The sequence below is a fragment of the Phoca vitulina genome, unplaced genomic scaffold (genome assembly GCF_004348235.1).
Source record: "Phoca vitulina isolate PV1807 unplaced genomic scaffold, GSC_HSeal_1.0 scaffold112, whole genome shotgun sequence".
Lineage (NCBI taxonomy): Eukaryota > Metazoa > Chordata > Mammalia > Carnivora > Phocidae > Phoca > Phoca vitulina.
The window spans coordinates 345,410-368,942 of NW_022589815.1; the positions used below are offsets into that span (position 1 = coordinate 345,410).

The following is a 23,533-nucleotide window of genomic DNA, read 5'->3' on the forward strand; positions in this document are numbered from 1 at the left end:
GTGGTTAAAAGTGCAAACCCTATACCCATATTGCTTGGGCTTGAGTTCAAGCTATGTTACTCAGTACTTCTATGACCTTGAACAATTTGCCTCACCAATATGTGCCTCAGTTACCTCACATGCAAAATGATTAAATAATGGCATTTTTCTCATAGGGCTGTTGTAAGGATTAAATTGACTCAATATATGTAATGTACTTAGAATAGAGCTAGTATATATGGTAAGTGTTTAATAAATCTTAAAGAAATATGGTCCAGTGCTGTTCCAAATTTTGGATCATGCACTCCATTAGTAAAACATTTCTGAGCACAGTTTCCCAATATAAGTGTACTTATTATAAATTATAATCATGTACTACTGACAATCCATATTGATACAGCTCAATTTTCTTCTTATTTTTCAGATAATAGATAAGTTTTAACCTTTCCTTCTGTATTCCCCATGAATAATCTTGTGTGCTTCACCCTGACCATTGGTCTAGTCCCAGATGGGGCACCGAAGCCTAAGTGGGAGCAGAAGTGACTTACCCCAGGTTCTCTAACACTGCTATGATACAGGGAGGCTGGGCCTATGTCTTTTATGTGGGTAGGGAAAAGGACAGGTGCAGGCAAGGTGAAAAGGGGACTTTTAAGTGTTACAAGCATGAGCTCTTTCTCTTAGGGGTTTCCTCAGGGGGAGGGGAAATACCAGATTACCTAAAAAATAAGAATGATTTCCATTTTATAGACATTTACACTTCATCAAGCAAAGGGAATGATCTCAATATTTCTCTGGGTAGGTATAAAGTCCAGGTGAGTGCCAGATGTGATGAGCTCTTTTTATTTCTCAGAACTGAGAACAGCACAAGAGTCTGGGAAAGGTCTCCTGTCTCAGCCATGTTGGGCTTCCAGCCTCAATGAGCACTGAGGACATCCTGAGCCCAAAAAGGGTAGAGTGAAACTCTAATATCCTTTGTACCATTTTGCTCTCCAGGGCACAGGGAGCTGGACAGGGCTCTAGCAGCCTTTGAGTCACCGCTTTGTTTATAGAAGAGGGAACTATGATCTTAGAAAAATTCCTTCCCTCCTTCCTTTCTTTGAACCTCACATTTATTTAATGCAATAATAATAATAATAATAATAATAATAATAATAACAGTCTTCACTTTATTGAGCTGTTGTAGATGCTGGACATGTATTAACTTATTTTATCCTAATAACAAATCCCTATGAAGGACAGAAATTCTTTTGACCTCAAGTAACATAAAAGTAATCTAACTATGACTTCATTAAATGGCAGTTTCTTTTTTTCACACAGTAACAATCCAGAGGTAGGTGGTTGCTGCTTATTTCTGTAGTTTATTGATGTCATCAGGGACCTAGTTTCTTCCCATCTTTCCTTGCTACCAGCCTTAGCATATAGGCCTTTAGCTTCATGCTTGTTATTTCATGTTCACAGATGGCTGTCCTAGCTCCAGGCATCATAAATACAATCAGAGTAGGGAGAAGAAGAGAGGTGTTGGTGCCAGCCATATTTATCTCCTTTATCAGGAGAGCAAAAGATTTATCAGAAACTAGCCCCCTACCTGCAGACTTTCTCTTACATTTCCTTATCAGATGTTGGTTATATGGCTACCTCTTGCTGCAGGAGAAGCTGGAAAAATGGCACTTAAATGAGCACATTGTTGTTTCAAACAAAATTGGGGTTCAAGTTGCAAATAAGGGATACATGTATACTGGAAGGCCATCAACAGTTTTTCAGTCACAAAGAAATACTATTATAATCCCTATTTCAAAATAGGGAAACTGAGGCATGAAATAGTTAAGTAACTTACTCAAAGTCACATAGCCAACACACAGTAGAACTAGGATTTGATGAGCACTGGGTGTTATACACAAGTAATGAATCATTGAACACTACATCAAAAACTAATGATGTACTATATGCTGGCTAATTGAACTTAATAAAAAAAGGAACTAGGATTTGAACTGAAGCAGTCTGACTCTACACCAGTGTTTCTGAAATATTCTTTTTGACAATCTACTATTAAAAAAAGCCCTTTAATATTGCATGCAGTACACATACCTTCCAAATTTAAAACACTACATACTTTTTTTTTTTTTTAACTTGCAACACTCTGTTTTTTTTCCATTCTATTTCATTCCAGTCTATTATTTCATTTTTTTAAATGCTGGTTATATTCAACTAAACTGATACCATGACCCTGCAATTTGAAAATAATTTTAGTGCATTGCCTTGCTTCAGTACCACCACTTCCTTAACGGAATTTCTGGGGTACCAAGAAGGGTGTCCTGGAGCTATTCACTCTCAGCTGCTGCCTGAAATGCCACTATTCCTTTCTTTCCTTTTGTCTAAATAGTTGTCTCTTACCCAGGAAGGGGAATGCCTTATTTGAAAGCTCCTATTTTATATAGCCAGAAACAATTCCAAACTGAAAAAGAGCACCAATGCTTCACAGCTTCAGCTTCACAATATATAGTGAGCACTAATTCACGTGTCTTGGCTGAATCTCCCCAAAAAGCCCATCTTTTAATGTGAGGGGAGTAGGTAAGTTATACAGGTAAGTAAAGGCAGCCAATAAGGGGTGTGTTATTAAACCAGCTACTACAGTGGGCAATTGAAGCTTAATCTCTGGAAAATTCCAGGGAAAAGTGTCCAACACACTTTTGAATTATTACATCTGAGGAACAAAGGAATCAGGGCAATTATACCTTCCCTCATCAGTCATTGGTTAAAGGGTACTCCCAGGGCAAGGAAAGCAGTAATTCCCAGGCCTGCAGTAATTCTGGCCTGCTATATTCTAGATATTATATATATATAAAATCATATATAATCTAGATATTATATATATAATCATATATCATCAGTCCATTATATCTATCATCTATCATCTATCTATCATCTATCTATCTCTATATGAATGTGGGTTGCCTTAGCTAAGGCTGAACAGGAGATAAGGATATGCAATCTGGTGACTGGGAGGCTGGACATTTATGAGGGGTCTAGCTGAAGTTTTATGTGTGGTTGGTTTGCTATGAGAGCTGGGAAGCTCCCATCTCTCATCCCCAAAATTCACACAGAGAAATTTGTACTTGAAGGTAGTTTACCATTCATAAGCACAATGGAAGTAGGTGCAGTGTTTAATTTGTTCATTTCCATATTCCAGAACCTGGAAGTATTAGGCATGCCAGTAAATATTTGATGGATTAATAAATGAATATGGAGGCTTTTACTCAATGTGACTTTATCTCCCAGGATTTTAATCATGTCATTCCCTTCACTTGGAATACCTTTATTCCTTTTTCAACCCTCTGCCTTGTGAATTTTCCACATGTGTGTAAAAAAGACTTTGTCCTTGCCTAAAGAGAGGTCTGGCCTTTACCCTCAGCTTCTGCAAGGTACTCTCTAAGCCTTTGGAATGTTGGGTCTGATAGGGGTGTTTTTGTTTGACTGGAAGCCTTGGGTCGCCTGACAGTCTAACAGTGTGATTTAGGGTGGGGTTTTGGGCCACATCAATGATGTGGGCTGTGGGATACCTGGCATCAGCCCACTTCTTAAGGAGATTGGAGACTGAGATCAGTCACAGAGACAGTGATGGAGCCCCAATAAAATCTCAAGAAACTTGGGGGAACTTCTCTTCCTAGCAATATTCCATGAAAATTGTCATATATTAATGCCAAAAAAGTAAATCTGTCCCAAGTCCACTGGGAAATAACAATTAAATCTCTCCATATGGTACCTTCTTGGACTCTGCCCTGATTTCTTCCCTTAACTGATTTTAATCTGCACCCTATAGATTTTAAAAACCATGATTTTAACAGTTTTGTGAGTCTTTCTAGTGAATTATCAAACCTAAGGGTGATCTTGGGGACCCATGGACTTGCAATTGGTGTCAGAAGGATGATCTTGTGTGGATTGTTCCCCTTAACTTTTCAGTTGCTCTAACCTTCACAACATGGTAGAATTTTCCCTGTTTTCTGAGGCTTAGTTCAAACCTTTCCTTCTTTGGTAGAGGTTTCTAATGCTCATCAATATCTAGTTCTCCTGTCCTTCTGAACTTACAGGACTTCTATAGTTTCCTGTTCCCTTGAAGTTAGATGAGGCCATGTGATCAGTTCTGGCCCTTTGGGTTGTGACTGGAAGCAGGGATAGAGAATTTAAGTGTAAATTGGAAACTCTCTAGGACTCTTTCTCCAACTATAGTGATTATGGAAGTATGTGTTAAGATGGAGGTGTAGCAAGGCAGAAGCAGGCCAGACTGTGTACTATCACATGGCAGATAGCTGATTTGGAGAGTTACCTAGACCTACAGAAAGATTTGCATGGGCAAGAAATAAACTCTTGTATGTTAAGCCTTTGAAGTTTTAGGAATATCTGTTTCTGCAGCATAACCAAATTTATCCTGACTGGTTACAAAGATTTCCTCAATCAGAATTAACCATTCCATTCTCTAAGTGCCTCCAGGCTCCCATTCATCCCTGTTATGACCCATGTTTATATGTTCTCACTAAATAAGTGACTGTGGATAGAGACTTTAGTCATCTTGGTATCTCTGATGTACCTACTATAAGGTCTGGCCCAGATTACATACTCAAGATATGGGGGTTGAATCTGATTCAGCTGGTTGACAGGTCTGTGGAGAAGCATGTTTGTTGTGGAGATGGACATAGCCTTGTCTAGGAAGCTAACTTAAATGACCTATTGGTGAGCTAACTAGAAATAATAGAGGTTTCTAAAGAATGCAGGGCTACTGCCTGCCCATGTACATTCCTTCCCCCCCCTTTCTCAAGTATATGAGAAAATAGTGTCCCTGTGACATGTCTGGAGAAGGAGGTCACAGCCCAAGACAGAAATGGGAGAGATGATACCAGAATAGTGTGCTTCTAGGGAACATGAATCTTACCACCAAACATCCCTATTCAACTGTGTTGCAAACCCAGCTGATCTAATCTACCTATGGCCAGGCTGAACTATAGTCCTGCAGGTGGTGGGACTTGGGGGAATATTAAGAAGTCTCATTATCCTACCTTGGGCCTGGCAGGTAAAGGCCTGGGCAAACAAGATCTACCTCATCAGCCCCATATTTTAGGACAAAAGCCTCTGGGAGCCAGTAGTGAGCAGGTCAGCATGAATAAGGAAATCCCAAAGAGGTCAAAAGCTAAGTGGGCCAAACAGCACAGTGGTGGCCTCAGTGAAGTAAGCAGAAGCTTTGGTCCTTATCCCACTTGGTCTTGGTACTAGAGACAAAAGGACCTATGGCTGCATTCACATGTTGGAGGACTGTATTAGAAAATTTAAGAGGGCTCTCAAGGAGAGTGTCACTCATTCATGTTAGTATCAGATCATTTCATACTTTTGTCCAGCTCTTTCCCAACACATACAGCCCCAGAAACACTCTGAGAGGGAGTAGCTCTGAGATCAGTTTGAACGGGGCTGAGTTTTAGGTGATGAATACCCACAAGCTGGGGAACCTTGACTAGTCACTTCAAATGAGCTTCTGGCCTCTCGTGTTAAATGCGGTTAATAACCCTGTTGCCAAAAGGTTGTGAAGAGGATTACATGAGACCTGTATATGGTAAGGTCATTGAAATAGGAGCAATTGTTGTTTATAAACAAGCCATTAGCCTCCTCCATCAGACCTGGTGGGAAACTTCCCAGGATACAGATAGGTCAGGGATGACTTGTTCTAGGAAGAGGCCTTTCCTGGAAGCTGGGAAGTCTCCTTTCTCTATTCTAGTTCTGGTCATCTGGGCACACCACAGATCTCTCTCTCTCCACCCCTGAGCTTCCCACAAGATCCTGGGGAAAAGTAGAATAAGAAGCCATTGTCCTTGATAAATGATCTTGGGATGGGCTAAGGCCCTCCCCTTTGAAAGCCTCCTAAAAATGATACTTTAAATCTGCTGCCCTTTCTGTCCCCAGTCAAGGGGAGAAATTTAGTAATCAGAAAAGGCAAATTGGAAACTTAATTAGGCAAGTGGCACTTTCATCAATAAATATAGCAGCACTCTCAACAGTGAATATTGTGTACCTTGTAACAAAACTGAGGGTAGCAAGTGGGTAAATGCTCTTAGCAAATAAGCTTGGTAAGTAGTAGAGCCATTATTTATGGTAATAAAGAGTATGGATGATCATGTGGACCATATGGGGCTTTCAGAAATAATTCTTCTGGTGATGAGACATGCTGATTTTAGGTACCTTAGGAGAGAATCAGCTGCATCCCAGAGTGTAAGACCCTCCAGCATTTGTCTCCCCACTCACCATTCTAGGACCCTCAGAAGGTAGTCAGGGAGTACTCAGACCAGAGCATAATTGAGATTCACCTTTGGAAGCTGATGAAGCTGGGAACTGGCAAGATGGAGAAGGGACTGCTGAGAACTGAGTGTTCTGAGTTTGATGAAAAAAGATTACAGACCCCATGGGAAAGGGAAAAAGTGGGGACAGTAGGAAAAGAGGTTAAATTATGAGAGAGCCAAGAAATGGAGAAAGGGTAAAGTTTATTGAAGGAGATGTTTTAATAATTACTTTCTCCAAATCCAGGATTAGGGACATCCCTTAGTCCTAAATAGGGCTCATACCCTAACCCAGAGGTAAAACACCTGCTCTTCCTCCTAACTCTATAGCTTAGGACAATTATCTGATACCTTTTAGTAAATAAGCATTTTATTAGAGTTAGTGTTTAGTCACTCTGGAGACAGGCAGGTGAGGCAGTGCCAAAACAAACCCACTATTGCTTCTCTGATGGGCAGGATAAGACACCACATAGGGGCCTTGTAGGCAGCAAGGAGCATCAACTTGCAGGCAACACCATGATGAATACAACAGTAAGGTCACTACACCCACTTTGGGGATGGATAAGGAATGTGTCTACTTCTGAGGAGACAGAACCAGAATATGATATGGCCTCTGGCTAGATCCAAAAAGCAGCTTTTAAGCTCCCATGAGTGCCCAGGGCATGTACTGGATTTGTAGCTGCAAGGAAAGGGAATGGGGTCAGGAATGGGTCCTCAAGTCTTATCAAAGGGACAGGGGACATGAAGAACAGTCCCATATATAAAGACATTTGAAGCGTCCCTGGTTACAGGATCAAACTTGTCTTCCAGAAAGGGCATGGAAGGTCACAGACAGCCCATGAGATGCCTGATAATGGAACAACAGGGCCGGCAGGCCAAGACTAGATTGGGATACGCTGTCCCCCAACAGGAAAATTTCCTTTATTTTGCAATTAGTGAAATGCACACACACAGGCAAGAAAAATGTGCCTAGAAGTGTATTTTTACTTCTTTTATTGAACTCCATAAATATTTTCATAAGGCTTTGTGTCATTACAACATCATAGTTTTGTTGTTAAACATTTTTTTTTTTTAAACACACAACTTTGACACTTGTTTGACAGGGTCAAACAATCAGAAGAAACAAAATAATAAACTGGCAAATGCAGAGCAGCAGGGGTAATCAAAATCACTGTTACCCATCCATCCACCCCAGCCCACCCCAGCCCCAAAGCACTAAAGATCACTATTTGGCTTCACACTAGAATTGTCAGAACTCTCTTGCTGCTGTCCTTGATAAATCCATTAGAGTTATACACATAGAGAGAAGAGGAGAGTGGGAGAGAGAAAGAGGAGTTAGATTTCTGTGTTAGGACTATCCCACAGCAGGGCCCATAAAACACACTAGCAAAGCCTTTTGGAGAACAAATCCAGGACTCATTGAGTTGAGAAAAGGGGAGCTTGGGGGCCATGCACACATAGAGGAGATTTACAGAGTTCTTGGGGATAGCACTGCTGTGGGGACACAGAATAGACCTGGACCCTGATCCCAGGTAACAGGGCTCCCCTTGGGGCTGTTGGTCACTGGTCTGCTTTCCTGCCATAGGCTGGGGAAACACTCCAACCAATGGTAAACTGATTTCTTGTTGTTTTCACAAGTTATTGGCATCTGGTGAGGCCAGCGGTTTGAGTAGATGAGAGGTGGGTGGCAAGAGGTAATATTCCTGATCCTGAAGCTCTGGGCACAGGCTCAGGGGAGAAGGGCATGGAGGGAGAGCAAGGGGGCTTGGCTAAGAGAGGCCCAGGGACTTGGCCAAGCACCCCCTCTTGGTTTGCTCCTAGCCCCTGGAGAAACATGTCAAGGTTAAGCCTAGTGGAGAACGGAAAGTAGGAAAAGAATGTATACTTAAGGGAGGCCTACACAGCCATTGAATCACATGCTATTTGCCAGGGAGGCCATTGTAGCTTAGACAGTGGATACCAGGTTCCTTGCCAAGGTGGGACTTTAGTAGCTGGGTCATTTGCTGAGCAGTTGTGGCTGGTCCCGAGCCCCAGCCCCCTGCCCAGCTCAGGCTTACCCTTGGCTTACCCCACAAGTCTGATTTGAATGTGGTGGAATGGAAGCAAATAGCTTGTAATTTGATTCCCACAGAGGAATAATTCCCAGGCTGGGCAGGGCCTGGTCTGGGTCAGGAGGCATAGAGCAGCAATCAAGTCAGCTATGCTGAGGGCCTCATGCAGCCATGGCTGCTGCTCAGTAAGCTGAGGTCCTTTCATGATGAAGTTTTCTCCTAGGTTCCAGAACATACTCACAATTTCCAGATTCCTCATTAGAGTGGTTCTCCATAGCAGGGCCCATTCTCACTCCTTTGTACTCCATTCTCCTTGCTGTTCAAGGTCTGTCCACCTGAAGGGCTATGTGAGGAGGAACAGGTACTCCTGCCCCCATAGGGAGCCTGCCTCTTAGTGGGAGAAGTTAGTTTTGCCTAAGTATAAAGCCTGCCAAAAATAAGTCTGAGGGTAATGTGTCTACCTCAGATCTTTTCTCCATAGGGAAGTTTCCCTGGGCTCCTCACTTACTTGCTTCCAATGTCCTGGGATAGGAGAATTTTGGAAATAGGGCCTTCTTAGAGTGACAGAGTTCTTTATGCTAATAGCAGGAATTTTCCTGTGCCAGGAGAACAGGAGAAAGGACAACAGGGAGAGGAGAAGGTAGTAATCATGGAAGATTGTCCATGCAATCTGTTAACAATGGGGAAGGTCTCACATAACTTGAGTGGTAGGAACTGCAGGTACATATCTTGGGCTAGGGCTGCCTCTTTCCATGCCCATTCCTGTTCTTTCCTTTAAGAGGTTATGGTCAGCCTTGGATCCTGTCCAGGTCAATAATTTGAAGGCAGCTGATGATCTTGGTCAGGTGGGCTCTGTCTTGACCCCTTCATAGACTACTATAAATGCTGCCTGTAATCTGAAAATGGAAGCAGGGATGACCAGGCCTCTGAAATGATTTCAGTGGGGAACCCCAACTTTAAGCCTACTTGGTGCTAGAGGCAGTTGAATCCCTCCCCTGGGAAGCAGAGTCTCAGCCCCTTTGCTTCAAGTTCTGATCTTTTAGGTTAGGGGAGGGAGGAGGCCTACAAGGAACACCATAACCAAATCAACTTGAAGAAGAGAATAATTGGCTCAAACTAAACCCCAGATACAAAACTGCTCATGACCCAGCAGTGCTATAACATGGGAACCCCCAGTGCTAGGAGAAGAGCCCAAATGCAGAATGTTCCCTGAACAGAAGTCCTCTCCAGAATTATTATACTCTGACTCTCCCTTGATTCTGTTTGGTTTTGATCCCTCTATGACATCTAAAACACAGTGAAAGCAATAGAAATATCAAGCAGTTATGTCACAGGGCACAACAGAGCATGTCTAGACTGGCACGACTGAGGACAGAAGATGCAGGGAAAAAGCTGTCTGGGGCAACTGCCGGGCTGTAGAAACATTCACAGATGGTCAGCTGAGGGAAAAGAGAAAGGGGAATCCTCCCTTTACCCATTGAAAAGGAAAAGGAAAAAAAGAAATTTCAAACTCCCAAACTCCATCACATCAAAGTAAATTCAAAAGTTATCAGCATCAGTATCATCAGGAAAGAAAAAAAAATACAAACACATCTATGGTAATAATGACAAGTCAATGAATCACTCACAAGGGAGCAAAGAGATTATCTCAACAAGAAAAGGAACACATAGAAGTGTCAATTTCTGAAAATAAAGGGGAGGGGAACAGGGTAAGAACAGAAAACTTCTAAGAAGGGATCACATGTTTAGAAGTCATTGGTACCTCTTCCTACCAACTACAGATTTCACTTCCCCAAAACAACAGAAAATGTTTTTTTTTTGGTCCTTCTGTGTGTGTGTGTGTGTGTGTGTGTGTGTGTGTATGTATACTCAAGGGTCTGTGTGTGTATGTGTGTCTCTCTATATATAAATATATATATAGGTATATATATTTATATATATATAAATTTCAACAGTGCTTCTCCAAAAAAATGTCCATCTATAAATATAATTTTATTTACTTTATTTTAAAATTATCTGCCTCCCTGTAATTATTATTTTTTGAAGGGGGTTAACCTGCTGAAGTTTTGCCAGAATGGTGACTGGCTGCGCTTGGGTTCGGTGAACTCAAAGACCTGTGACTGAGCGATGCCATCAGGGACCAGGTACTGGCCCTGGTTTAACGGGTCCTGCGGTGGTGGGTAGGAAGGAGGAACTGAGCGGGCAGAGTTGACACCTAGAGTAGATGGGAGATCAAAGGGAAAGAGTATAAGTTAAGTAGCAAGGGGTTTCCCAAATCACCCAGTGACCACTTTGAGCAGACAATTAAAGGCAGCCTATTTTAGAGAGTGTGAACTGGAACTGAAAATCATCCAAAGGAAGAAGTGCATTCCTTAACAGATTTTGGAATGGTATGGTGACTAATGCAACAACACACACTTTCCCATTTACTCAGGTATCACTGAGAATCTTGTGGTGTTGTCATCAGTGGTTTTACAGATGAGGACACTGAGACCTGGGGTGAAATGTCATACCCAAGGTCATAAAGCAAGGGATAGAATCCACATTCTTTATCAGTTCAGAGCTCTTTTCTTTTTTTTAAAGATTTATTTATTTATTAGAGAGAGAGAGAGAGCTAGAGCAGGGGCAAGGGGAGGGGCAGACCCTGAGATCATGACCTGAGCCAAAACCGAGTCAGATGCTCAACTGACTGCACTACCCAGGCTCCCCCAGAGCTCCTTCCAAGAGACCATAGTCCATTATGCCAGACTTGGTCCTGCAAATCGCCCAACAATTTCCATTTAATTTCAAAGGTATTTGGCTTTCTCCCTCTTCAACTCCCCCCTAGAAGTGTCAAAAGAGCCTGGTTAAGAGCTACTGACTTCGAAGCAGGTCTTTTGTTGGAAAATGGGCTTCTAAAAGTTAAGGTACAAGTGATCCAGTATTCTACACCATGTGATGAAACCATATTTTTTTTTTTGAAACCATATTTTTGTGAAACCAATTTTCCAAGCAAAATTCACATGAATAGGGGATTCCAGGGTGTATGTGGGGGTAAATTTAAAGTTTAATCCTAACCTATTTTCAGAACATAATAGCATACAGCATATGATTCAGAATGCAATGAAGACCTCTCTGCTGCTCCCAAATAGCTTCCTCATCTGCAGACCAATGTCTGAAATTTCAACATCACAACTTCTTTGTTTGCCTTTGATGACTTGATCCCATTACCCTAGAAGTAGTATCATATTGAGCCATCATCAGCCACTGGCACTTCAGTAGGAAGCAACAAGCTATTTTCTAAAAGCCAATATTGTTTTGTTTTGTTTTTGTTCTTACTTTTATTTTCAAGATTTATTAAGATATAATTGTGTATAACATTCTGTAAGTTTCAGGTGCAATGTGATGATTTGATACACACACACACACACACACACACATATATAACAAAATGATTACTACAATAAGGTTAGTTAGTATATCCATCATTTCATAAAATTACTTCTTTTTGGTGGTAAGAGCATTTAAGAACTACTCTCTTAGCAACTCCCAAGTTAAAATATTAACTATAGTCACCATGCTGTACATTATATCCCCAGAATTCTTCATCTTATAACTAAAGATTGTGCCCTTTGACCAACATCTTGATACTTCCCTCAACCCCAGACCCTGGCAACCACCAATCTACTTACTCTTTATAAGTTTGTTTTTAGATTCCAGTATAAATGAGATCATATAGTATTTATATTTTTATAGTATAATGCCTTCAAAGTCCATCCATGTTTCCATAAATGGCAAGATTTCCTTATTTTTATGGCTGAATAATATTCCACTGTATATATCACATTTATTTTATCCCTTCATCTGCTGAAGGATATGTAGGTTGCTCACTGTCTTGGCTATTGTGAATAATGCTACAATGAACATGAGGGTGCAGACATATCTTTGAGATCCTGATTTCATTTTCTTCCCATATATACTCAGAAGTAGGATTACTGGATCAGATTACTACTCTATTTTCAACTTTTTGAGGACCCTCCATACTGTTTTCAGAGTAGCTTACAAATTTACACTCCTACCATCAGTGTCCAAGGGTTCCTTTTTCTCCACATTCTCACCAGCACTTATCTCTTGGTTTTTGTTTTTTGTTTTTTTTAACAGACACTCTAACAAATATAACATCTCATGGTTTTGATTTGCATTGTTCTGATGATTAGAAATATTGAAAACCTTTTCTTACACCTATAGAACATTTACATGGGCAAAATGCATGTTTTCTTTGGAAAAACATCTATTCAGGTCCTTTGCCCATTTTTTTTTTTTTTTTTTTGTAGTTGAGTTGTATGTGCTGCTCATATATTTTGGATATTAATCCCTTATCAGATATGTGGTTTGCAAATATTTTCCCTTACTCTGTAAGTTGTCTTTTCATTTGTTGATTATTTCTTTTGCTGTGCATAAGCTTTTTAGTTTGATGTAGTCCCACTTTTTTTTTCTGTTGCTTGTGCTTTTGGTGTCATATTCAAAAACTTGTTACCAAAACCATGTCAAGGAGTATTTTCCCTATATTTTCTTCTAGGATTTTTGTGGTGTTGAGTCTTACACTTAAGTCTTTAATTCATTTTGAGTTAATTTTTCTGAGCAGTGTAAGATAGGGATCTAATACATTCTTTTGCATGTGAACATCCAATTTTCCCCAATGCCATTTATAAAAGAGGCTATCCTTTCCCCATTGAATATTCCTGGCCTCCTGATAAGTATTGGTTGACTATGGGTTTATAGTTGGGCTCTTGATTCTCTCCCATTAGTCTATATGTCAGATTTTATGCCAGCACCATATTGTTTTGATTACTATAGCTTTGAAATAAAGTTTGAAATCAGAAAGCATGATGCCACCAGCTTTGTTCTTCTTTCTCAGGATTGTTTTGGTTATTCAGGGTCTCTTTTGTTTCCATGTGAATTTTATAATTGTTTTATCTGCTTCTGTGAAAAATACCATGGAATTTGAGATAGGGATTACAATAAATCTATAGATGGCTTTGGGTAGTAAGGGCATTTTCACAACAGTAATTCTTAAAATCCATAAATACAGAATATCTTTCCATTTTTTTGTGTTTCTTCAATTTCTTTTATAAATATCTAATAGTTTTCAGTGTACAGATTTTTAATCTCCTAGGTTAGATGTATTCCTAAGTACTTTATCCTATTTCGTGCTATTGCAAATGGGATTGTTACATTAATTTCTCTTTTCAATGTTCATTGTACTGAAACACAAATGATTTTTGTACTTATATTTTGTATCCTGAAACATTATTGAATTCCATTATTATTCTAGTATTCTTTATTTTTCAGAATGGCTTTTTTAAAAATATTATTTCTTAGGAGAGTCTTTAGATTTTTTTTATATGAAATCATGTCATCTGCAAACAGAGACAATTTTACTTCTTCCTTTCTGACTTTTATGTCTTTTTCTTGCCTGATTGCTCTGGGTAGGACTTCCAGCAGTATGTTGAATAGAAGTGGTGAGAGTTGGCATCCTTGTCTTGTTCCTGATATTAGACAAAAAACATTTAACAATTCACCACTGAACATGCTTGTTAATATTGGTAGGCTTGTCACATAAGGCATTTATTATGTTGAAGTATGTTCCTTATATACAAAATTTATCGAGAGTTTTTTTTCATGAAAATATGTTGATATGGTTTCACTCATATGTGGAATATAAGGAATAGTGCAGAGGACCATAGGGGGAAGGGAAGCAAAACTGAAAGGGAAGAAATCAGAGAGGGAGACAAACCATATGAGACTCTTGACTCTGGGAAACAAACTGAGGGTTGCAAAGGGGAGGTGGGTGGGAGGATGGGGTAACTGGGTGATGGGCATTAAGGAGGGCATGTGACGTGATGAGCACTTGGTGTTATACACAACTAATGAATCACTGAATAGTACATCAAAAACTAATGATGTACTATATGTTGGCTAATTGAACTTAATAAAAAAAGAAAATATGTTGAATTTTTCAGATGTTTTATTGCATCTATAGAGATGTGATTTTATCTTACATTCTGTTAATGTGGTGTATCACATTTATTGATTTGCATATTTTGAATGACCGCTGCTTCCTAGAGATGAATCACTAGATGATGGTGTATGATTCTTTTAATGTGCTGTTGAATTGTTCTGCTAGTATTTTGTTGATAATTTTTGCATCTATATTTATCAGAAATATTGGCCTGTATTGTCTTGTATTGTCTTTATCTAGCATTAGTGTCAGTGTAATCCTGGCCTCATAAAATGAGTTTAGAAGTATTCCTTTCAAGTTTTTGGAAGAGTTTCAGAAGGACTGGTGTTAATTCTTCTTTAAATGTTTCATAGAATTCACCAGTGAAACCATCTGGTCCTAGGCTTTTCTTTTTGGGAGGTTTTTGATTACTAAGTCAGTCTTCTTAGTCGTTATTGGTCTGCTCAGATTATTTCTTTTTTTTTTTTTTTCTATCACTTTTATTAAGTTAAAATAGACATATTACATTGCATAAGATTAAGGTGTACAACAATGATTTGATGTATGTATACACTGCAAAATGATAACCACGTTAAGGTTACTTCACACCTATCACCTCACATAGTTACATATTTTTTCTTTTGATTAGAACTTTCAAGATCTACTCTTTAAAAACTTTCAAATTTACGATACAGTATTATTACCTTGGTGACCATGCCATACAGAACTTATTTATTTTATAAGCTTGTATACTTTGAATACCTTTACTCATTTCCTCCACCACATACCCCCTGCATCTGGCAACCACCAAACTGTTCTGTTTCTGAGTTCAATTTTTATTACATCCCACATATAAGTGAGGTCATACATTATTTGTCTTTCTCTGAATTATTTCACCTAGAACAATACCTTCCAGGTTCATTCATGATGTGGTAAAACTCAGGATTTCCTTCTTTTATGACTGAATATTCCGTGTGTGTGTGTGTGTGTGTGTGTGTGTGTGTGAGTGTGTACTTTATCCACATTTATTTTATCTATTTGTTTGCCAAAAGACATTTAGGTTGTTTCTATGTCTTGGCTACTGTGAATAATGTTGCAATGAACATAAGGAGCAGATATTTCTTTGAGACAGTGATTTTATTTCCTTTAGATGTATACCCCAAACTGGAATTGCTGGATCATATGGTAGTTCTATTTTTTATTTTATTTTATTTTATTATGTTATGTTAGTCACCATACATCATTAGTTTTTGATGTGGTGATCCACAATCCATTGTTTTCATATAACACCCAGTGCTCCATGCAGTACGTGCCCTCCTTAATACCCATCACCGGGCTAACCCATCCTCCCTCACCCCTCCCCTCTAAAACCCTGTTTGTTTCTCAGAGTCCATAGTCTCTCATGGTTCATCGCTGCCTCAGATTCCCCCCCTTCATTTTTCCTTTTCTTCTCCTAATGTCCTCCATGCTATTCCTTATGTTCCACAAATAAGTGAAACCATATGACAGTTGACTTTCTCTGCTTCAGTTATTTTACTTAGCATAATCTCCTCCAGTTCCATCCATGTTGATGTAAAAGTTGGGTATTCATCCTTTCTGATGGCTGAGTAATATTCCATTGTATATATGGACCACATCCTCTTTATCCATTCATCTGTTGAAGGGCATCTTGGCTCTTTCCACAGTTTGGCTATTGTGGACATTGCTGCTATGAACATTGGGGTGCATATGGCCCTTCTTTTCACTACATCTGTGTCTTTGGGGTAAATACCCAGGAGTGCAATTGCTGGGTCATAGGGTAGCTCTATTTTCATTTTTTGAGGAACCTCCACACTGTTTTCCGAAGTGGCTATACCAACTTGCATTCCCACCAACAGTGTAAGAGGGTTCCCCTTTCTCCACAACCTCTCCAACATTTGTTGTCTCTTGCCTTGTCAATTTTTGCTATTCTAACTCTTCTAAGGTGGTATCTCAGTGTGGTTTTGATTTGAATTTCCATGATGGCTAATGATGATGAACATTTTTTCATGTGTCTGTTAGCCATTTGTATATCTTCTTTGGACAAGTGTCTGTTCATTTCTTCTGCCCATTTTTTGACTTGAATATTGTTTTTTTGGGTGTGAGTTTGAGAAGTTTTTTATAGATCTTGGATACCAGCCCTTTATCTGTAGTGTCATTGCAAATATCTTCTCCCATTCTGTGGGTTGCCTCTTTGTTTTGTTGACTGTTTCCTTTGCTGTGCAGAAGCTTTTTATCTTAGAGAAATGATTCCATTTACAATAGCACCAAAAACCATACCTCGGAATAAATCTAACCAAAGAGGTAAAGGATCTCTACTCTAGGAACTACAGAACACTCATGAAAGAAATTGAAGAAGACACAAAAAGATGGAAAAATATTCCATGCTCATGGATCGGAAGAATAAACATTGTTAAAATGTCTATGCTACCCAGAGCAATCTATACCTTCAATGCCATCCCATCAAAATTCCAACGACATTTTTCAAAGTGCTGGAACAAACAATCCTAAAATTTGTATGGAATCAGAGAAGACCCTGAATTGCCAAGGAAACGTTGAAAAAGAAAAACAAACCTGGGCGCATCATGTTGCCTGATTTCAAGCTATATTACAAAGCAGTGATCACCAAGACAGCATGGTACTGGCACAAAAACAGACATATAGACCAATGGAACAGAAAAGAGAGCCCAGATATGGACCCTCAACTCTATGGTCAAATAACCTTCGACAAAGCAGGAAAAAACATGCAACGGAAAAAATACAGTCTCTTCAATAAATGGTGCTGGGAAAATTGGACAGCCACATGCAGAAGAATGAAACTCGATCATTCTCTAACACCATACACAAAGATAAACTCCAAATGGATGAAAAACCTCAATGTGAGACAGGAATCCATCAAAATCTTAGAGGAGAACATAGGCAGTAACCTCTTTGACATCGGCCACAGCAACTTCTTTCAAGATACATCTCCAAAAGCTAGTGAAACAAAAGCAAAAATGAACTTTTGGAACTTCATCAAGATATTTTTAAATTTTTTGACGAACCCCCCATACTATTGTCCATACTGGCTGTACAACTTACATTCTCACAGTATACAGTGGTTCCTTTCTCTCCATATCCTTGTTAGTCCTTATTATTGCTTGTCTTTTGAAAGCCATTCTAACAGGTGTGACATGATACCTCATTGTAGTTATTTAAATTTCCTGATGATTAGTGTGATGCTGGGCACCTTTTCATGTACTTATTAGCCATTTGAATATTTTCTTTGGAAAAGTACCCATTCAGGTCCTTTGCCTCTTTTTTAATTGGGTTATTTGTGGGTTTTTGCTATTGAGTAGTATGAGTTCCTTTAATATTTTGGATATTAACCGCTTATCACATACTATATAGTTTGCAAATATTTTTCCCATTCCATAGGTTGCTTTTTTATTTTGTTGATTTTTGCTGTGCAGAACCTGTAAATTTTATGTGATCTCACTTGTTTTTCTTTTGTTACTTGTGCTTTATGTGTCATGTCCAATAATTCATTGCCAAAACCAATGTCAAGATCTTTCTCCCATGTTGTCTTATAGTAATTGATGATTCCAGGCTTTATATTTAAGTCTTTAAGCCATTTTACATTAATTTTTATGAGTGGTGTAACATAGGGGTCTAGTTCTTCCTTTTGCATGTGAATATCTAATTTTCCCAGAACCTCTTATTGAAGAGACTGTCCTTCTTTATTGAATATTCTTGGCTCCCTTGTCAAATTTTACTTGATTGTATATGCATGGATTCATTTCTGGGATCTAAATTCTTTTCTTTTGGTCTGTGTATCTGTATTTTTCTCAGTGCTAAACTGTTTGGTTACCACAGTTTTGTAATATAGCTTTTTTTAAAGATTTTATTTATTTACTTGACAGAGAGTGCAAGAGAGCACAAGCAGGGGGAGCTGCAGAGGGAGAGGGAGAAGCAGACTCCTCACTGAGCAGAGAGCCTGATGTGGGGCTCAATCCCAGGACCCTGAGATCATGACCTGAGCTGAAGGCAGACGGTTAACCAACTGAGCCACCTAGGCGCCCCTGTAATATAGCTTGAAGTCAGAAAGTGTGATGGTTCCAGCTTTGTTCTTTCTCAAGATTGCTTTGGCTATTCACAGTCTTTTATGGTTCCATACAAATTTCAGAATTGTTTTTCTTATTTCTGTAAAAAATGTCATTTGAATCTTGATAGGAAATGCACAGAACCTATAGAATGGTTTTGGGTAGTACAGACATTTTAACAATATTAATTCTTCCAATCTACAGGCACAGGATATCTTCTATTTTTGTTTTTAGTTTTTTTCATAAATGTCTTAGAGTTTTCAGTGAACACATCTTTCACCTCCTTGGGTAGATTTATTCCTAAGTATTTTATCATTTTTGATACTATTATAAATGGATTGTTTTGTTTTTTGAATAATTCATTTTTGGTGTATAGATGCTACTGAGTTTTGTATGTTGATTTTGCATCCTAAAACCTTACTGAATTCATTGATTAAATCTAACAGTTTTTTTGATAGAGTCTTTAGGATTTTCTACATACAAAATCCTTTCTTTTTCTTTTTTCTTTTTTCCATGAGTGCCAACTCCAGCCCTTAGTAGTCCATGCCACTGATCCTTAGGTGTGAGACCCTAGTCCTGATTTGCCCTCTGGGCTTCTCCCACAGAGTCCCCTCCAATCCCTGGTCTCTCCTGTCCAGGCCTTCAGCCAGCCCTGCTGTTCCCTAGCTCCCTTCTTCCCCAGTGAGGGCTCCATAGCTTAATTCTGCTTGAGCACTATATTCCTCTGTTCTCCTTGCTATAAAACTTCTGACTAATTTAGCTCTCTTGTCTTTTTTTTTTTTTTAAAGATTTTATTTATTTATTTGACAGAGAGAGAGACAGCGAGAAGGAACACAAGCAGGGGGAGTGGGAGAGGGAGAAGCAGGCTTCCCGCGGAGCAGGGAGCCCGATGCGGGGCTCGATCCCAGGACCCTGGGTTCATGACCTGAGCCGAAGGCAGACGCTTAATGACTGAGCCACCCAGGCGCCCCTAGCTCTCTTGTCTTAATCTGCCAGATGGGGAATATATTCTCCCCTCCCCTGCCCTTTCTTTCTTTATTTTCTGAAACCTATTTGCCTTCCCTGAGTCTTCAAACTAAAATCAGAGCTATAAAGCACACCATGCCAGGCATAATGAAACGTAATCTCTGTTCAAAATGTTTATTCATACTGTATTCTAAATGTTTGGTTTTGTGTGCTGAAGATTTTACCAGTAGCAACAAGCCATTAGACAAGTAAGTATCAAGTGCAAATCAAGTTAGACCAGCCAAAGGTCACATTCAAAATTACTGGTCAGAACAGATAAATCCAAAGTGGAAAGTGGAAAGGAATTTCCTTCTAATTAGGAAATAGGGTTTTATATATCTTCTCCATCAATATGTTTTGTCTTTCTTTTTATCTTCTATGTATAAAGAAAGAAAGAAGTATCCAGAGAATGGGGAGGTTGAAAAAGCAAATTAAATTCATCTGTATAGTTAATCTCATTTGCAGTCTAGGCCAGTTATGATTCTCAAACTTGAGCTTGTATCAGAATCACCTGTTGTAGGTCTGGGGAAGGGCCTGATAATTTATGTTTCTAATACATTCTCACATGTTACTGATGCTGTTGGTCTGAGGACCACACTTTGAAATCAGGAAGTGAGTCCTCCTGCTTTGTTCTTCCTTTTCAATATTGTTTTAGACATTGTGGAATCCTTGCAATTCCATATGAATTTTAAAATCAGCTTGTCAGTTTTTCTGAAGAAGCTATCCAGATGGCCAACAGACACATGAAGAGATGCTCGACATCACTAATCATCAAGGAAATGCAGATAAAAACCACTATGAGATATCACCTTACAGCTGTCAGAATGGCTAAAAGAAAAAAGACAAAAAATAACAAGTGTTGGCGAGGACGTGGAGAATCCTCGTGCCCTGTTGGTAGAAATGTAAATTGATACAGTGACTTTGGAAAACTGTATGGAATGTCCTCAAAAAATTCAAAATAGAAATATTATATTACCCAATAATTGGATATCAAACAAAAGAAAACAAAAACACTAATTCAAAAAGATAGGCATACATCCCTATGTTTATTGCAACACTATTTACAATAGCCAAGATTTGGAAGCAACCTAAATGTCCATCAGCAGAAGAATGGATAAGGAAGATGTATATAAGGTGTTTGTATGTGTGTGTGTGTGTGTGTGTGTGTGTGTGTGTAATGGAATATTACACAACTATAAAAAGGGATGAGATCTTGCCATTTGCAACAACATAGGCGAACCTAGAGGGTATTATGCTAAGTGAATTAAGTCAGACTGGGAAAGACAAATACCATATGATCTTACTCTTACGTGGAATCTAAAAACAAATCAAATGAATAAACAAACAAAAAGTAGAATCAGACCTACGAATACAGAGAAATGACAGTTGCCAGAGGAAAGGGGGGTAGGCAAAATGCATAAAGGGAAGTAGGAGATACAGGCTTCCAGATGTCGAATGAATAAGTCATGGCACAGAATAAGGAATACAGTAAATTATATTATAATAGAATTGTATGGTGACAGGTGGCAGCTACACTTGTGGTGAGCACAACATAATGTATAGAGAAATTGAATCACTATGTTGTACACCTGAAACTAATGTAACATTGTATATCAACAATACTAAATAAAAAATAAACTAAAAATAATCAGTTGGTCAGTTTCTACAAAGAAGTTGACTGTGATTGAGGGATTATTTTGAATCTATAGATCAATTTGGGGAATATTGCCATTTTAGCAAAATTAAGTCTTATAATTCATGAACGTGGGATGTTTTGCTATGTAGAGCTTTTCAAATATATTTCAACAATGTCTTGTAGTGTGCAGAGAATAAATTTTATACTTGTTTTATTAAATTCATTCCTAAATATTTTGTTAACATTATAAATGGATTTTCTTAATTTCTTAATTCCTGCAACTTTGCTGAATTCATTTATTAACTCCAATAGTGGGGTGTGTGTGTGTGTGTGTGTGTGTGTATACTGTAGAGTTTTCTATATGTAAGATTGTGTTATCTGCAAACAGAGGTACATTTTACCTCTTCCTTTCCAAACTGAATGCCTTTTGTTTCTACTTCTTGCCTAATTGCCTTGGCCAGAACCTCCAGAACAATGTTGAATGGAGGTGATGATACTGGACATCCTTGCCTTTTCCTGATCTTAGGGGCAAAAGCATCAGTCTCTCATCACTAAGCATGGTGTTAGTTGTGGGTGTTTTGTAGATGCTCTTAAATACATAAATCTTGTCATAGTCAAACAGAATCAATTTTACTTCCTCCTTTCTGATTTGGATACAATTTCCTTCTTTTTCTTACCCGATTGCTCTCTGCTTAAGACTTCTAGTACTGTGTTGCATAGGAGTCGTGAGATTGGGCACCACTGTGTTCTTATATTAGAAAAATAGCTTTCAAACTTCCACCATTAAATATGATGTTAGTTGTGGATTTGCCATATATTGCCTTTATTATATTGAGATAGTTCCTTCTATACCTAATTTGATGAGAGTTTTTATCATGAAAGGATATGCTTTTTTAGGATCTATTGAGACGATTATATGATTTTTATCTTTCTATTAATGTGGTGCATTACAATTTTTTGAGTTGCATATGTTAACCCATCCTCGCATCTCAGTAATGAATCCCACTTGATGATGTTGTATGATCCTTTTAATGTGCTTGTATTTGGTTAGCTAGTATTTTGTTAAGAAATTTTGCATCAGGAATATTGTCCTGTGGTTTTCTTTTCCTAAAGTGTCCTTATCTGGATTTGGTATCAGTGTAATGCTCGTCTCATAAAATGAGTTTGGGAGTATTCCTTTCTCTTCAATTTTTTTGAAGAGTTTGAGAAGGATTGACAGTCTTTAAATTCTCGGTACAATTCACCAGTGAAACCATTTATTCTTGGGCTTTTCTTTGTTGGGAGGTTTCTGCTTACTAATTCAATCTTTTTACTCACTTTTGGTATGTTCTTTTTTCATAATTCAATCTTGATATATTGGATGTTTTTTTGGAAATTATTCATTTCTTCTAGGTCATCCAATTTGTTAGTATATACTTGTTCACAGAATCACTCTCATGATTCTATTTCTGTGGCATCATATGTGACATCTCCTGTTTAATTTCTGATTTTATTTAAGTCTTCTCCCTCTTTCTTAGTCTAGCTAAGTTTGTCAATTTTGTTTATCTTTTCAAAAACCAGCTCTTAATTTAATTGATCTTTTCTATTGTTTTTCTGGTCTCTATTTCTCCTCTGATATTTGTTATTTCTTTTTTCCTGCCAACATTGGGCTTAAATTTTCTTCTTTTGCTTGTTCCTTGAAGTGTAAAGTTAGGTTGCTTATTTGATTTTTTTTTCTTTGTGTAGGCATTATGGCTATAAACTTCCCTCCTAGAACTGATTTTGCTACATCTAATAACTTGGTATGTTGTGTTTTCACTTACATTTATCTCAAGATATTTTTTTATTTTCCTTTTGATTTCTTCTTTACCTCATTGGTTGTTCAGGAGTGTGTTGTTTAATTTCCACATATTTGTGAACTTTACAGTTTTCCTCCTGTTGTCAATTTCTAGTTTCACACCATTGTGGTTGAATGATACTTGATAAGATTTCAGTCTTCTTAAATTTGTAAGACTTGTTTTGTGACCTAACACATACTACCCTAGAGCATGCTCCATTTGTACTTGAGAAAATAGCTGCTGCTATTGGATGACATGTTCCTTATATGTCTTTTAGGTCCATTTGGTCTAAATATATTTCCAGTCCAATGTTTTTTAATCATTTTTTGTCTAGGTGATCTATCAATTGTTGCTATTATCATATTTCTATTTCTTCCTTCAGATATGTTAGTATTTGCTTAATATATTTAGGTGCTCCATATTGGGTACATATATATTTAAAATTTATTATGTTCTGGGTACATATATATCTTGATGAATTGACCCTTTATCATTATATAATGACCTTCTTTGTCTCTTGTGACAGTTTTTGACTTATAGTCATTTATCTGACGTAAGTATCACATAAATACCCTTGCTTTCTTTTTGGCTTCCACTTGTATGGAATATCTTTTTCCATCCCTTAACTTTGAGGCTATGTGTATCCTTAAA

At 38.4% G+C, this 23,533-nt stretch overlaps 1 protein-coding gene across 14 annotated transcripts in view; it reads right to left on the reverse strand.

Annotated features, from left to right (window-relative positions):
- Window positions 1-7,269: 7,269 nt before the first annotated feature.
- The window catches only part of ARHGEF9 (Cdc42 guanine nucleotide exchange factor 9), a 242,450-nt gene continuing 226,186 nt past the window's right edge, over window positions 7,270-23,533 (reverse strand). For 13 of the 14 annotated variants that reach the window (XM_032398228.1, XM_032398234.1, XM_032398241.1 and 10 more), the window contains one exon: window positions 10,314-10,559. In XM_032398228.1, the coding sequence (XP_032254119.1) occupies window positions 10,378-10,559 (182 nt within the window). In that variant the 3' untranslated portion in view covers window positions 10,314-10,377. Of the gene's footprint in view, window positions 9,784-10,313; window positions 10,560-23,533 lie in introns of those variants that run through there. The other variant, XM_032398229.1, reaches the window with a different exon arrangement.